Raw genomic sequence first — 14,914 nt, 5'->3', positions numbered from 1 at the left:
TGTGGAGCCTAGGCCTATGTCGTGTTGCGCTACCGAGGCACAACAGTTCTTTCTCGGGCAGACGGGATCGGGATAGCCAATTTGAAGCAGGGAATGTTGACGTCACATCTTTGGCTAGTGAAATCAACTATACCTATTCATGTCAATTACGTTTTCTGGTTATAACGAACTGTTTATGTGAAACCTACAACAGGGTCCACAGCTTGGTCACAATGGCCATTTATGAGGGGCTCACAACGCATGTCACATTTCAAAGATTTGTCGCGGTACGACACGACCTGAATTGATAGCAGCCGAACCTCTCTACTGTTATTTTGTGTTAGCGGTATAGGAAGACGGTATACGTGAGGAAACAGTACTGTACAGACACACTGCAGTATTTCTGTACATATATATTAAAATTAAGTGGTAAATTTTTAACTAATTTGATTAGTAAAGCCAAAATAACCATTTAAGTAGTGAACATAACTATTAATTAGTTGTACTGAGGGAAAAGTAGTAAATAAAGTTAGTTGAAATAATAAGTTAACAAGCCTTACCAATCAGATGTGCGCAATCTAGAAATAACTATTTAATTAGTAAAACCGTCCACCAATCAGGACCGCGTAATTTGGCAGACGATAAAAGTGATCAGCGGCCATTTTATCCTCGCTTCAATTACAAGCTTGATTCCGGGCAAAATGGAAAACTTCACCGAGGTGATTCTGAAGGAGTGGGGTATGGAGGAATTAATATCAGTCTTCAACGGTAAGTCACATAGCACCACTAGATTACCATTTTTTTACGTTTCGTAGTTTAAAATGTTATTTTAGGCCGTTTTCTGGTAGGCGCACTCTGAACGCCCGCCGTCCGCGCCGCGCACCACACATGCCACAGCCACAGGCCGTCCGAATCACGTTCACTTTTTTCTCATCAAGATATGTAGGCCTATGCACATTCTTAGAGTGAAACTAATATAAATCTTTAGTCCGCAATGCATTAGGCTATTGAATTATATCACTTTCGGCCTCAAATACATGAAATATAGGCCAGGCCGACGTTTATAATTCTGTTCGAAGTTGCGCTTTCTCTCAGTTTTTCCGCAGACGCAGCTATAATCTGTGTCCGTTTTTTCGGGGGGAAGATAACTTAGTTGCTGGGTTTTTTTTGCATGGAATGACTGCGAAACATGTTGCATCAAAGCGTAGGCCTGAAGCTGTGTTTCTTACGACTGGGTAGAAGGCGCACATTTAGTCCACGTGCATGCCAGTTTATCTTCTTATTTTGAATATTCGCGCCATGTTACTTGAAAATTATACAAAGGTGGCGCATCGTTCGTTATTGATTTTGTTGATCCATCATGGCGACTGCCATCATCTGGCTCAACGAGTGAACCGATTTTGCTTCCTGACTAAGTCACTGCTGCTGTTTTTCCACATCTCTACTGCATAAAAGTGGATTAAGAACATTACTCAGTCTACGGTGCTATGAAGCACTAGAAAGTTTCCTTTTTGACTGACTCCTTGGTTGAAACTGGATGACCGTATTCGAATTCGACGAATGCGTGTATATTTGCATGTATTCGATTATCAATATCAATGACATTGTCATTGGAGATTGATCATTCTCATTCTGCTGATTAGTGATTGATTGTCATACACATGATACTAGTATGTCTCTTTGGTCTACATGTGGCTGTCGGTGTCTGGTCACTATGAGAAATGTGTACATTGCGTGTACGAAGCATAAAACCCAACTCTTGTCGTTCATTGGGTTTGTGCTCGACAGCAATGTAAATGTTCCAGCATGTTTTTTATTAGTCTAAAGAGGTCATTTTTACAGTCATACATGTCTTGTTGTATGATTTGTAGAAGTTGGTCTGCAGCACCATCAGTGGCAACTAATTTCGTGACCTTGCTAGAAAACTAGTGACTTTATGTTGACTATCAAGGAAAGCAGATAAATATTTCATGTTTTAATGACGACTGAGGTGGTATTCATGTATTTCGATTCGATGTCAATCATGTAGATAAAGGCTTGGCTGGTAATGTAATTGTTCACTGAACAGAAGGTCCTTGGCCTGTTTTTTAGGCCTGGCAACAGGAATTTGAATGTAACTACATGCATGACAATCAGCTGACTTGCTGAATAGTTATGAAACTTGAAGCATGTATACCGGTAACGTTTTTTTGTACTTTAGGCACTCATACAAAGAGAATCTTGTCTTTTAGAAATGAAGATATGCTCACTTTTTAGAGCATCTAAATACCAGTACCAGTAGATTTCTCAAGCCGCTCAGACCATAAGTGATTTACAATTGGATTTGAAATAATGATAAATGTTAAAAGGGCCAATTTTGTTAGCTCTGCAATCAAAATAAAATTTGGTGTAAAATTGGGATTTGACTGCAACAGTCATGACAGTCTGTAGAACTGTCAGTGTCACAGTGAACCTTTGACTTGTTGCTGCCTGTCCTTCCTACATTCACGACATATGAATAATGCTACTGTAACTGTACTCGAGTGATTGTCCTATTTTCTTGCCTTGCCCTGCCAAAATCAACTTTATCTTTGAATTGAGTGTACAACTCACACTATTGACTTTTTTTTTTTAATTGTGTTTTTCCATTCTCCAGACATGTGCAGGTAAGTGAATGGTAATGAATTATACCCGCAGGCATCCATGTACTACATGTACTAAAGAGCCATTGGTTATTTTTTTAATTGTTTTGAAAAAAAAATTAGGCCTAAAAAAGTATCCAAAAAATGAAGATTTCACCATATGGTCACATGTTGGTATAATGGGTGCTGGATGACTATTTTTGAGATGAGCTGTCACGCTAAGTCTAATGAAAGGTGTTTTTACATAGGCGTATCAGTGTTTTTGTAATATACATGTATAATAAAATATTTTTCTAGACACAATCAGTAAAAGCTTCTCTGCTCCTTTTTTTCCTTCAGAACATGGCATTGACGAGGAATGTTTTCATCTCTTGGACGAGGATACTTTGAAGGAGTTAATTCCAAGGATTGGAACACGACTTCGATTCAAACAGAAGCTGTCATTGAACAGGAATGCTGTATCGGTAAGATGTGAGATTCATCTTAATTCTGCAAGAGTTTAAAGGAAAGGTCAAGGATAATTCAGTAGTAATGGAGCAGTCCAGGCAGTTCATGTGTTTTGTTTGTTCCAAAAACATTAAAGGGGACTTCCACTCCTTGTTCTTTCATTTGAGGACCATTCATGCAATAACCTATGCTGGAAATTATTTTGTTTGTGCACAGAATGGATGCCAACGGACCTTTCAGTCTGTTTGGCCTTACAAAAGGCATTTGATAAAACATGTTCTTGAACAAGACAGCAACAATGATACATTTATAAATGATGTGCCCGGAGAGGTGTTTGATTATAATAGTGAAAATGAAGACATGATGCATTCTGGAGATGATGTTGAAATTGATGGTGTAAATGATTTTACAGGACAAAGTCGTCATGCTGAGCTTGATGTTATGTCAATAGCTTCATCGTTCATTAGTAAACTGAAGGCCAAGGCAAACCTGCCTCTCTCTACGTTGAACACTGTCATTGAATGCACTTCCGAAATGTTTTCTGAAATTATTGAAGCATTGAAAGAGAAAACGAAGAAGGTAGTGGAAGACCTCGGGAATGGGATGAGGAATGATGATGATTTGGCAGACCTAATGAATGATTTTGAAGAGAGTCGGAGACCTTTTACCGGTTTAGAAACTGGATGGCTTCAAAACAAATATTTTTTAAACCTCGGCACTTTCATTCCTCCAGTTTCTGTTCCGCTTGGAGTTGCCTTTAATCCCCAGCCAGACCCTCATTCTGGTGTTGTCCTCCAACGCCAAAAGCGTGACACATTTGAGTATGTGCCTATCAGAGACCTGTTGCTAGAAGTCCTTGATGCTGATTTGCTGGATGCTATCCGACAGTACAAGACCAGGGAACATGAGCCTGGGATTCTTGAAGATTTTAAAGATGGCAGTTACTACAAATCCAACCCAGCCCTGTGCGATCCTGAGACCATAAATATTTTACTGTATTTTGATGAGTTAAAAACTACAAACCCTTTTTCTCCCAAAGCTGGCACCCATAAACTGGGTTTGTTCTACTTCACTCTGAAAGATGTTCACTCAGTACACCAGTCCAGTTTAAAGAATATGTTCTTGCTTGCTGTTGCCCTCTCAAAAGACATAAAGCATTATGGTTTTAATGCAATATTGAATCCAATTGTAGATGATCTGAAAGTGCTAGAATCTGAGGGTTTGTTGTGTGATGATGGAACAAAAGTGCGTGTGGTTTTAGGCCAGACAACAGGTGATAACTTGGGGCTGCATGGCATGCTAGGTTTTGCTGAGGGATTTACAGCTAACTTTCCTTGCCGCAGATGTTCGATGCCGAGAGATGATGCTCACACTGCAACTGCTGAAGACGACTCCCTGATTAGGACAGTTGAGACATATGATAGAGACATAGCCGTTGATGATGTTAGTAGAACCGGAGTAAAGAGGATGTGTCCGCTGAATGACTTAGTAGGATATCATGTCACTGATAACCATGTCTTTGACATTATGCATGACATTCTTGAGGGGGTTGGCCTAATAGAGGTAAAACTGGTCTTGAAGGCGATCATCACTGAAGGTGTGCTCACTCTCGATGTGATCAACGACCGAATAGTGTCATTTGATTATGGATTTCCTGAGTCGTCAAACAAACCCTCTGTGATAACTGAGCAAAGCCTGAATCGTTCAACTTCTGCAACTGGTCAAAAAGCAGAGCAGGCCTATTTTCTAATCAGGCATCTCCTGATTCTCATTGGCGACCTTGTTCCTGAAGATACATGTAATGATCACCTGCAAGTCATACGTCTCCTGCTTTCCTGCATGGACATCATCTTTGCCCCAAAAGTGACTGAAGAAGAGACCTACTACCTCCAGCGACTAATTCAAGAACACCATGACCATTTCCTCACAACCTTCCCAGACAATCACCTCCTTCCAAAGCACCATCATATGTTACATTACCCTGCAGTAATCCGAGCCATTGGACCTCTTAAACACTTTTCATCAATGCGATTTGAGGGAAAACATGCATTCTTCAAGCAAGTTGCCCAAGTTACCTGCAACTTTAAAAATATTTGTAAAACCATGGCCAGACGCCATCAGATGACGTTGTCTGATGCCCTCATGAGGAAGGAGCTTTTCGAGTTCAAGCCATTGGAAAGTGGGAAGGGTTTGCTCCAGCCCCTGGATCACTTTGAGCCCCATCACAGTCTAATAGCAGAGGCAATTGGCTGTCCTGTTGACTCTGAAGTCTTTTCTGCTAAATTCGCTAGGTACCATGGCATAGAGTACAGAGCCAACGAGATGGTTTCTGTGGACTGTGATAAGGAATCAGGAAATCCTCTCTATGGAAAAATAGAGCAGGTATTCATTGATGACCAGACTCTAGTATATTTGTTGATTCAAGTCTGGGAAACCCTGTGGTTTGAAGACAGATATCATGCCTATGCTGTTCGGGAAGGAGACGAATTTCTGTGCATCACAGTCAATGAATTGCTTGACCATCACCCATTTCACCTCATCAAGTCGTTTGATGAACATGACAGTTTGCGTTACATTGTTCCGAGGCATAGATAAGTTGGTATGTTCAGAGATTTTAGTCATTAGTGTGTACTTGCGAGAAAAAAAATTCGAAAATACAAGAACAATTTATCACATTGAAGGTGTGAAGTATTGAAGTGAAATGCAAAGTTTTCTGAAGTTATTGTATGTTATTGTACCTTTAAATTTATTTTCAGGATGCATCTCCACCAACCGATATGACTGGCACCAGCGATGACACAGAAAATGATAACATACACGTCCCAATAGAATCTAGCTCAACTTCAGTTCCCAGTGGCAGTAAAATATGTGCACATCCAGTATCAACTAAGGTGAATATTTTTATTTCAATTCAATCATGGAGGTATAATGTACTGCTTCAAGGTTCATTCTTCAATTGATACACATAATTTGCCATGAGAAGTTGCGTATGGGTAACATTATAAATTGAACAGGTCAGCATTTCCAACTGTCCAATCAACAAATTATGTCAGTTTTGTTTAAATGACTTATGTATTTATTACAGACAAATTTCATCATCATTATAAGATGTATATTTTCAATTAAGAAGAGCTTTGCCATCTTTATTGCAGTTTCATGATTTTAAGACTTTCCTATGCAGCCAGAATGGTGGTAGATCTTTGTTAGCGGATGTACAGAAGCTTGGGTTCGCCCCAACAGTGTTGAGGAAAAGACTTGTGAAAATAGCAACTGGTTTTTTATTTGAAAAATGCGGAAAATTGTAAGTATCCTTAAAAAAATGTGTATGTGTATGTGTTTGCTTGATTTGGCTAGGCCAGCAGTCGCAGCACTTGTTATTTCGAAACTTTGTTATTTCGAAAACTGATATTAGGGGGGGGGGGGGTTCTTAAAGTGATTTTAGAGAACATACTACCAAGGATGTATACATCCTTGATACTACATTTATTTTTTAGTGTATCAGTGTGAATCATCTCCTTACTAATAAGTATAAGTAGTGTGTTGGTGTATTGCATTTACATGTAAGGAGTGAAATTCGTGTGCTTAATTTCCAGTCCCAAAACAGAGGACAAGGAGGAACTTGCCATTGCGATTATCACAGTCATACCGTGTCTGAGGAATCCGAAGGGACAGGGCTTTGTAAGTATGACGGAGAGGCACAACCAAACAATTCCTTGATCACAAGGTGTCATGGTTTCTATGTAAAACTAAGTTTGCTAGTTTTCTTCGCAGCACCAGCGGTTCTTGATATCACAGCCGAGGAGCGCCTGGGGAGGAGAAAAAATGTGTCCGCAGAAGTATCAGCATGAAGCCATTTTTTTTCTTCATCATCTTTCAGGAAGCATTTTACCAAAGGGCTCGAGGTGGTCGACCTGCAAAGGGCTTTATCAATGACCGTATATACAATGTTCACAAAGAGGAGGCAAAACTGAAGATGGTTAAGAAAAGGGTCCAATTACCTGAAACAGTCCCTGCTGAAGAGGTGTTGTCTGTTGCAGGTAATCACAATAATATTGCCCAAGGCTTTGATATTTGAGACGTGTTTGTGGGTTAATGTAGAAAAGTTGTTTTAGATCACCATCACACCTCGTTCGGTTGGTGGTGCTAGTCACTGAGATCTACATGTACCTAAGGTGTACATGAGGGATACATGTCCTGATTTAATCAAGTCAATATGGGGTGATTAGGAGCCTCACAATCAGTGGTTAACATTGCTAGTAAAAGTGCAGTTAGGCCATAGTTTCATCCAGGGTGATATCTGCTAGCCACTACACCAGAACAAATTTTTCTCAAACAATTATATTTGTGTTTTTTTATTCAAGTCTCTGTTTATCTTCATCAGAATGCCAGATTCTACCCGAAAAAGAGTATAAGGAAATGACAGCATGGCTGAAACACAACATTGAACCGGCATCCAAAGTTTCGGACCTGATGGCTAAAACCGCAACAAATCGTCACCGTGAGATCTGTGAGAACAAAGAGTTGAAAGCGAAGGATATTTTGGCATCATTTCCAAGGCTTTTGGAGAGAGGAATGGTATGTATGACTATGAGTCTAATGAGACATGTTGTTTCTTGCAGAGGTACTTGGCAGTGGGGTCTGTGGAGGCTATTCAACTTTTGTGGCAATGCTGAATATAGCTTTTTTCAAAAAGCACCATGCCAATGAAGAATTAAATCTTATTCGACCCCTTGTTTTAATAAATTTTGCATGTATCATTGCAGATTGAGCAGGATTTTAATGTTTTGTTCCAAACTGGCGACCAACTGGTTAAGAAGTGGGATGGCAACTTTGTCAAGAAAGTACTTCAGTACGTCACATGTGTCAAACCAGATTGGCGAAATATTGTGCCTGTAAAAACAGTCTTAAATGAAGGTACATGTGTATTACATTTAACATTCTTGGCCTTACGAGACTGAGCATCTGTCCACGTTTTCTTCGACAGTAACAGTCCATGCTGAATTCGAAGTCAGACTAGTAAGCAGCTGACTGTAAAGGCATGCAGGCTAAACCTGTACAAAAATGAATGTTTTTTTTGTGATATCAAAAGAAGAATGACTACCAAAGTTAAACTATGGAAATTATATTTTTTCACTCAATATCCTCTTATTTTCTATCATCCTCGAGTCGTTATCCAATCAGTCATTTGCCTCTCTGCAAACTTGTTTTCTATCCATTTTATGTCAAAAACTAATTGCATGCTTTTGCACAATTTAAGATGAAGAAAGTGTAGTGGCACTCCAGGTCCTGCCACTGATACTTCCTCCACGTCCCACAAAAGATGGGAAGAAGATGCATCGCCCTTTCTATTTGGAGTCATCTTTATCTTTTCTGCAGTTCAAACAGGTAAACACGAGAGCAGACATGTTGAGACGGATTGTATGTTGTAACTAGAGGAATGACAGTGTCTCTGCTACTGCTAGTAGTTGTACATGCACCTGTTTTTGCCATTGTGTGTTCTACCGTGCAGCCAGACCACGAATATGTCATCAATAAATCTGACGGACATAAGGGGCTTGTGGGTCTGAGGATGCAGAAGTCAGTTTCCCAATTAACCAAAAAAAAGTTGGCATAGGATGGGGCTATGGATGTGCCCATCGCTGTACCTGGTCATTATTTTTGTCACATCCATAAGACAACATCTGTCAAACATGAACATTATGGATAAAAGGAGAAAATCAAATGACAGAATTATATATTGTAGATGAGTCCGTCCTAGTTGGAAATGGGATGTGATATGAAGAAGCCTCATTACTTGGAAAAGACCACGCTTGATAGCAAACTGAAAGTTTTGGTCGGACAATCAGTACCATTGTCATCCTTTTAGCCAGAATGTATATGACACATTGTCACTGTTTCCAACACAGTCAGGTCAAAATCATACTGTTACATGATATTTTTCATTTAATTTTTTAGGTCACGACGAATATACCAGCCTTTCTACGGTCACTGCCCGCAGGCATTGTACAACCGTTTGTGCTGGCACTAGGGGAGAGGACCGCACCGACACAGGCTTTTGTCATTGTTGAGAGGAATGCAATTGAGCAGACAACCCTTCTTAAAGCAGTTGACTGCTGCTTCAAACTTTTTTATGTTCTTGATGTTCAGTTTCCAGCACCGTGCCAGATTGTTTGGGAGTTCATACAGGACATTCTCTATGGGGTTGGAGCTAGGAAGGGACAAGAGATTAGCAAAAATGTTGCTATTCTGAGGCGATATTTTGATCAGTAAACTAGAATATGCTTTAATATTATGATAAAAATTTTATATAATTATAAATTTTTTAAAAAGTAGAAATTTTGATCAGGAGGGGGCGCAATGTGCCTTAGAATATTTTTCGTCAATTCAAATTCCCGCCCAATAACGTCATCTATCGACGAGGTTTACTATTCGCCAGGTATCAAAATGGCGGCTGCAGATCAATGCTTTCGGTGTTGATGTGGTAAGTAAAATATACCAATATACCAATATCCAGCTGTATATATTCGATGTTCATGACCATCGGGTGCATATGTTTTTATCAAAACGTCGAGTAGTGAGGGATCTTTTCAAATTTAATTGTTATTGTTTAACAAAGCAAAGAATCTGTGATCCTTGATTGTGTTAATATGAAATGATAGAATAATTTTGTATGTAATGATTGTAAATTGTAAATTATAATGGAAACTTGTCGTGCTCCCAAGGAAGAGATAAATACACTCGTAATGGTGGCAAATCTTTTCATATAACAAATTTGTGTAAAGTAAGACTTGTAAATAGATACATTTGACAGAGGTTGCTCAGTTTGCAATACAACATGCAATTGGTAATGATGAGTCCTGCTTTTTAGAAATACCAGTTCATGTTCATGTTTATAAGAATCTTTTTCTGTACAAAGAGAGAATTGTATGGATAGGGGTAGGGCAATCTCGCTATTTTTGTGCGACTCCTGTGCAGTCTGGGAGCAAGCTGGTATTTAATCAATTTGCTGTATCATAATCAAAATAATTTATTCAATAACATTTTCTGCTGTTTTTTTACGAATAAATTTGTTAATTATGCAAAAACTGCCTTCATCCATTATGTCATCTCTTTGATTTGATCATTTGATTTATAAGGTGCTTCTCAGCTTATGAATCTGATGGACAGGAAATGGACAAAACTGGCTATGTCATAATCGTCTTTGCCAAAACTAAAATGGCGGGAAGTATGGAGGATTAAACTGCACATCTCCAGTCTACTGAGAAAATTAGTTATTTTAGCTGATTTACTATTTTTGATAGTTAAAAAGGAAACAGCTGCACTCCAGCTTACTGACAACATTAGTTATTACGTCAGATAAACTAACAAGTAGTTAAAAAAGTAGTAGAAAATAACTATATTAATGGTTGAAAATTTACTATTTTTCTTAGTTGTTTTTTTAACTATTTCAAATTAGTAAAAATAACTAATGTTTTAGTCGGTGCAATAGCAACTATCGAAATTAGTTAAAATTTACTAATAAATAGTTATTTTTACAACTTAATTTTAAGAGTGTATAACGTTCCGTGATTCAGACCAAAATATCGTGTCAAGTGATGCCAAATATCCTTTACCCTTCCAGATAAGTGAGATAATCTTGTGAAGCAAACAATAATTGCACAGATTTGGCTTGGTTTCACCCTTAGATTGCATTTAGAAAGTGTTAAAAATGTTAAGAAGATATCGTGAAAGATTCATCTGCTCAACTTCCGCCTCCGCTTGCGCAGTAAGCTTAAATTCATTTGGGTTGGAATCTCTGGCTTTTTTCGAGGGCACACATAGGCTCCAAGTAGAGTGTAGCGGATCGAGGCCATATAATGGGATATGCTGTAAGGAACGAAATCAACGCCTCTGGTGTCAAGATTGTGACGGCTTGAATTGATATTGCCAACCTCGCTTTAGGATCAGGTTACCCTTCTCCTTTACAACACGCACAGTGCATTAGTGTCAGGTAAGCATACCTAAAACCGCCCTAGCAATAAACATGATTACTATTGGGGTGTCTACAAAACCAAGACCCAAGACCCAAGACCCAAGACCTACAAAACCAAGACCAAGTTTAAGGAAATGACAGAAATATTTGTTGTATTCAGGCCAAATGGCTGTTAAAGTGTTAATTTGATTGTTAAGGTAGTTGCTTTAGAGATAGATCTCATTCTTCCTTGGAAACTTTGGCTCAATTTCACTGTTTAAGTCACTGTAGTAACTTCTTGGATCTGTTCTCTGACCCTGACCTAGATTTGTGTACGCTCAAGTGGTTTTGGCAGTCTGCCCATTTTAATGTTATTGTTGGCTTCCTGGAAGTTGGCTCTGTGCCAAGTAGGTCAGCTACAATGTAGATTGTACAGTCCAGTCATTTTAAGAAACACAAAACTGTTCTGTCTAAAAGTATTTCATTTATTGTCAACTTTTGAAAAGTAACTGAGTCGATTATACTGTAATAAGTTCTTGTTGTTGTTGGTAAATAACTCCTGCTCATAAAGTTTAAGTTTAGGTAGTAGGCCTTTGCACTTAACTTGGTGCCATGTTTTATATAATTGTAAACTACGTGGACATAGGGTTCTTTCGGTTTTCTTTTGGTATCATGCTGGTCTTTCTTTTGGTTACTTGAGGGCAAGTAACGGTCAAAAACTGGGGGAATTGTCGGGGAGTAGATTTATCTCGTTTCAATTTAAACTGGGTCAACGTGGTCCTAGCGTATTTTAAATAATTCCGTAATCTTAGGATAGAGGCGCTGCCTCTTTTTACAAATATGTGAAACCGGCGAGCACTGTGATTGGCTGATTGGTTCACATTTTCACAAGTTCCTTTCCCGTCCCAATAAAAGGGCGCAACGGGGTTCTCGCAGGGGAGTCCGAAGCCGAATTTCACAGAAGAAAGACCGCAGTCGAGCCTTTGACAGTGCAGCGCACGTGTTTGAAGTGGGCGGAAGTTGCCCAGGTTCTTGTACTAAAATGCATCCATGTGGAGTTACGGATGTTTATCTTACTATGTCTTACACCTAGGATCTTGTACTATTACATTTGTGTAGAGGGAGAAAAGTGTGATACTAAAGCCGAAGGCAGTGTAGCAGACGGAGTAGTCCTTGTTCGTGATTGTGTTACTTCAGACACTTGTCTCGTTATGGATTGTCTTCAGCTGGTTGCGACGTGGAATGGATAATGTCTCCCTAGGCTATCCCTCTCTGATGTGTTGGAGGACTCAGACTTGCACTTGCAGCACTGTATGGGTGTCTCTCAGATACCGTCGGATCCAAGTAGCATATGCTAGCAACTCGACTCAATTCGAGGAGGTCACCTTTCCCGCGACATTAATAAATAAATTATCTTCTTCAGCATTTAACCCCGTGAAAGGACAACTTGGGTCCTCAGCGAAGTCAGAATCAATGTTTATAACAGATTCTGGTGACGAATAAACTGGCGAATAGACGTACATTTGCCAGAAACCTATATACAATTACATGTAGTTCTTGTGTATAGCGAATCACTTTACTACATACAAAAAATAACGTGGCTTTTTGATCGAGGTCGAAGTGATCTGTGTAAATGACCGACATCGAGATGACAGTCTAAATCCTACCCTTCTATGTGCAGTAACCATGCCATAAGGATAGGTCCGACTACAAAAATGAGTCGTAAATGTATCAAAATCTTGTATGTCAAGATGGCAGTCTCATAATCATTGGATGCACATTTCTGATCAACATTCCATGTGAAGTTGGTCTCGTCTCCCTTTGTCGTCTTGGGTAAACATCGTAAACGTCCCTGTGGAATAATATCGCGGCTGGGTAGTCAAGTGTAAACTTCATGATGTTAGCAGCGTGCAAATCGTTGCTAATGATATCGCTGTAAGAAGATTATGACGGCGTACCACCAGCCTTCGGTCTTTTTGGAAGCAATATAGATATGGTGTACAAGTCATGCACTCAGGTGGGATCCGCGAGGCAGACAGCGCCCGGGAAGGCCGTGGACCACATGGCGACGATCAACAGAACACGAGGTTAGGAAGATAGGGAGGAACTGGACCCAAGTTGAGAGAACTGCCCAGGAGAGGAAGCGGAAAAATCTTGTTGGCCACCTATGCTCCACTTGGAGTAACATGGTTAAAAGTAGGTCAGTAAACGTACAGCTCATAAGCGTATGTCGTTACTATAAGCTCATTTACAACCGTGAAAATTGCCACCAATTCAAGGCAGCAAATAAACAACTGACAAGAAAATGAGTCGCGAAAACATATAAAAGCCCCCCCCCCATCTTGCATTAGGTATTCTTTAATGACAATCAAGCTCTCTTGTCAGAGGAAACTAGCTCGTCAGACATCTATTACCTATCTCAAACGTGTCACGTCTAAGATGGCCAAATTCGATTGGAAATGCAGGTGTATCACCAACCTGAGATCAAGCTTTTTTTGCTCCTACGTCCTATACAAAACCCCGCGAAAAAGCAACAAAATCCACTGCAAGAGCGGCTGTTCCAACTACCTGACACACCCGTACCCGTATGTGTTATATAATGCCAAAAGCAGCGAGGGAAGCATAATTGGTATAACGGCAATCGCCGATCGTAGTGTATAATCGTAGTGCAGTCATGCTTTCTGCTCCATCGGCAGGGGTGTCTACAAAACCAAGACCCAAGACCCAAGACCCAAGACCTACAAAACCAAGACCCAAGATGTTGATGGGTCTTGGTTTTGTAGGTCTTGGTTTTGTAGGTGGGGGTCTTGGTTTTGTAGGTCTTGGGTCTTGGGTCTTGGGTCTTGGTTTTGTAGACACCCATTACTATTGAACACTGGTCTTCCACCATGTCCACAATCGACGAGGGCCCTCAGTGCTCGTCTCCTCCGAGACCCACGAGTGAATTGTTATATAGTGATGCCGCGATATGGACGTATGATAAAGGAAGGGAATGAACGGGGATAACCCTGGTCTGCTATTCGCCGCACGTTCCCCTTCTATACACCACGTCAATTAATATAAATGTTTGACAATTAAGGATATTCTTCAAAAAATAATAACTTTGCAAATCGTAGAAACCGACATTTTATTAAGCCCCCCTCTTAGGAGGGGCTCTTAAGATACACGTGTGTGCGGGAGTATATAATGTAAATGAATGAAGAGAAATAAAGAGAGTAACTATATTGTATATCCAACAAACAATTTTTTTTGGTATTTTTCTGAATTAACTCCGTTGAGTTTACCGATTTCTCCGCGATCTTCCGGTGGTGGTTGCTATCCCATTGGTTGAAATTAAGTTAAATTAAATTTAAATCTTCATGGGAATTCGCTACATCATATGCCTAAGAAATTGGCCAATTATATTAATATTTTTATTAGAGAAATATCCGTCCTAAATAATGACAGAAAAGGGTGGTTTATTTCAATTTTGTGTCGACATGGTCGAGGTCACGTGACATAAAAACAAAACAATCGCACACACCCGTCCAAAAAAGGCACTTTAAGAAAAAAAAATACGTTTTTCCTGCTTAAAACCACACTGACGACTAAGTTATTTTAGTCTACTACCCAAATCAGAAGTATCAAAATGAATTACAAACTAGAACTAGCTCTATTTAGCAAAAGTTGCGTGAAAAATTCGGGTGAGCGACATTCTGAACCCTAGCGTCCAATAATTAAACTACTTTCAGCCGTCTGCTCCGGTCTCGTTAGGGAGTTTTTCCCAAATGTACGCGATGATGACGTGCCCCATTAACAGGACGTGACATCTATTTTAAAATGCGTTTCCAAAGTGAATGCATGAGGACAATCCATTTAAGTGTCGTATATCACTGGAAACGCCCGATTCCCGTGAATAAGGACAATCACAATGTAT

General features: G+C 39.7%; 1 protein-coding gene across 1 annotated transcript; it reads left to right on the top strand.

Moving 5' to 3' along the window:
* Positions 1–1,295: 1,295 nt before the first annotated feature.
* On the top strand, positions 1,296–10,132 carry LOC135500396 (uncharacterized). The gene is made up of 9 exons (XM_064791843.1): positions 1,296–5,429; positions 5,804–5,938; positions 6,200–6,348; positions 6,641–6,725; positions 6,925–7,084; positions 7,429–7,622; positions 7,811–7,961; positions 8,305–8,432; positions 9,003–10,132. Exons 1-9 carry the CDS (start codon positions 3,132–3,134, stop codon positions 9,315–9,317), a joined length of 3,615 nt encoding a protein of 1,204 aa, XP_064647913.1. The 5' UTR covers positions 1,296–3,131; the 3' UTR covers positions 9,318–10,132.
* The last annotated feature ends 4,782 nt before the right edge of the window (positions 10,133–14,914 follow it).

This window comes from Lineus longissimus, chromosome 16, assembly GCF_910592395.1.
Source record: "Lineus longissimus chromosome 16, tnLinLong1.2, whole genome shotgun sequence".
NCBI classification, from domain to species: domain Eukaryota; kingdom Metazoa; phylum Nemertea; class Pilidiophora; order Heteronemertea; family Lineidae; genus Lineus; species Lineus longissimus.
Note: the sequence above shows the minus strand (reverse complement) of the source record. Positions and strands in the feature narration are given on the sequence as shown.

Bases quoted from the DNA above. Each gene is read 5' to 3' on its own strand.
- LOC135500396 (XM_064791843.1), top strand. From the start codon at position 3,132: ATGGAGCAGTCCAGGCAGTTCATGTGTTTTGTTTGTTCCAAAAACATT. The intron at 7,623-7,810 runs GTATGTATGACT...GTATCATTGCAG, and splicing joins GGCTTTTGGAGAGAGGAATG to ATTGAGCAGGATTTTAATGT. The intron at 8,433-9,002 runs GTAAACACGAGA...TTAATTTTTTAG, and splicing joins CTTTTCTGCAGTTCAAACAG to GTCACGACGAATATACCAGC.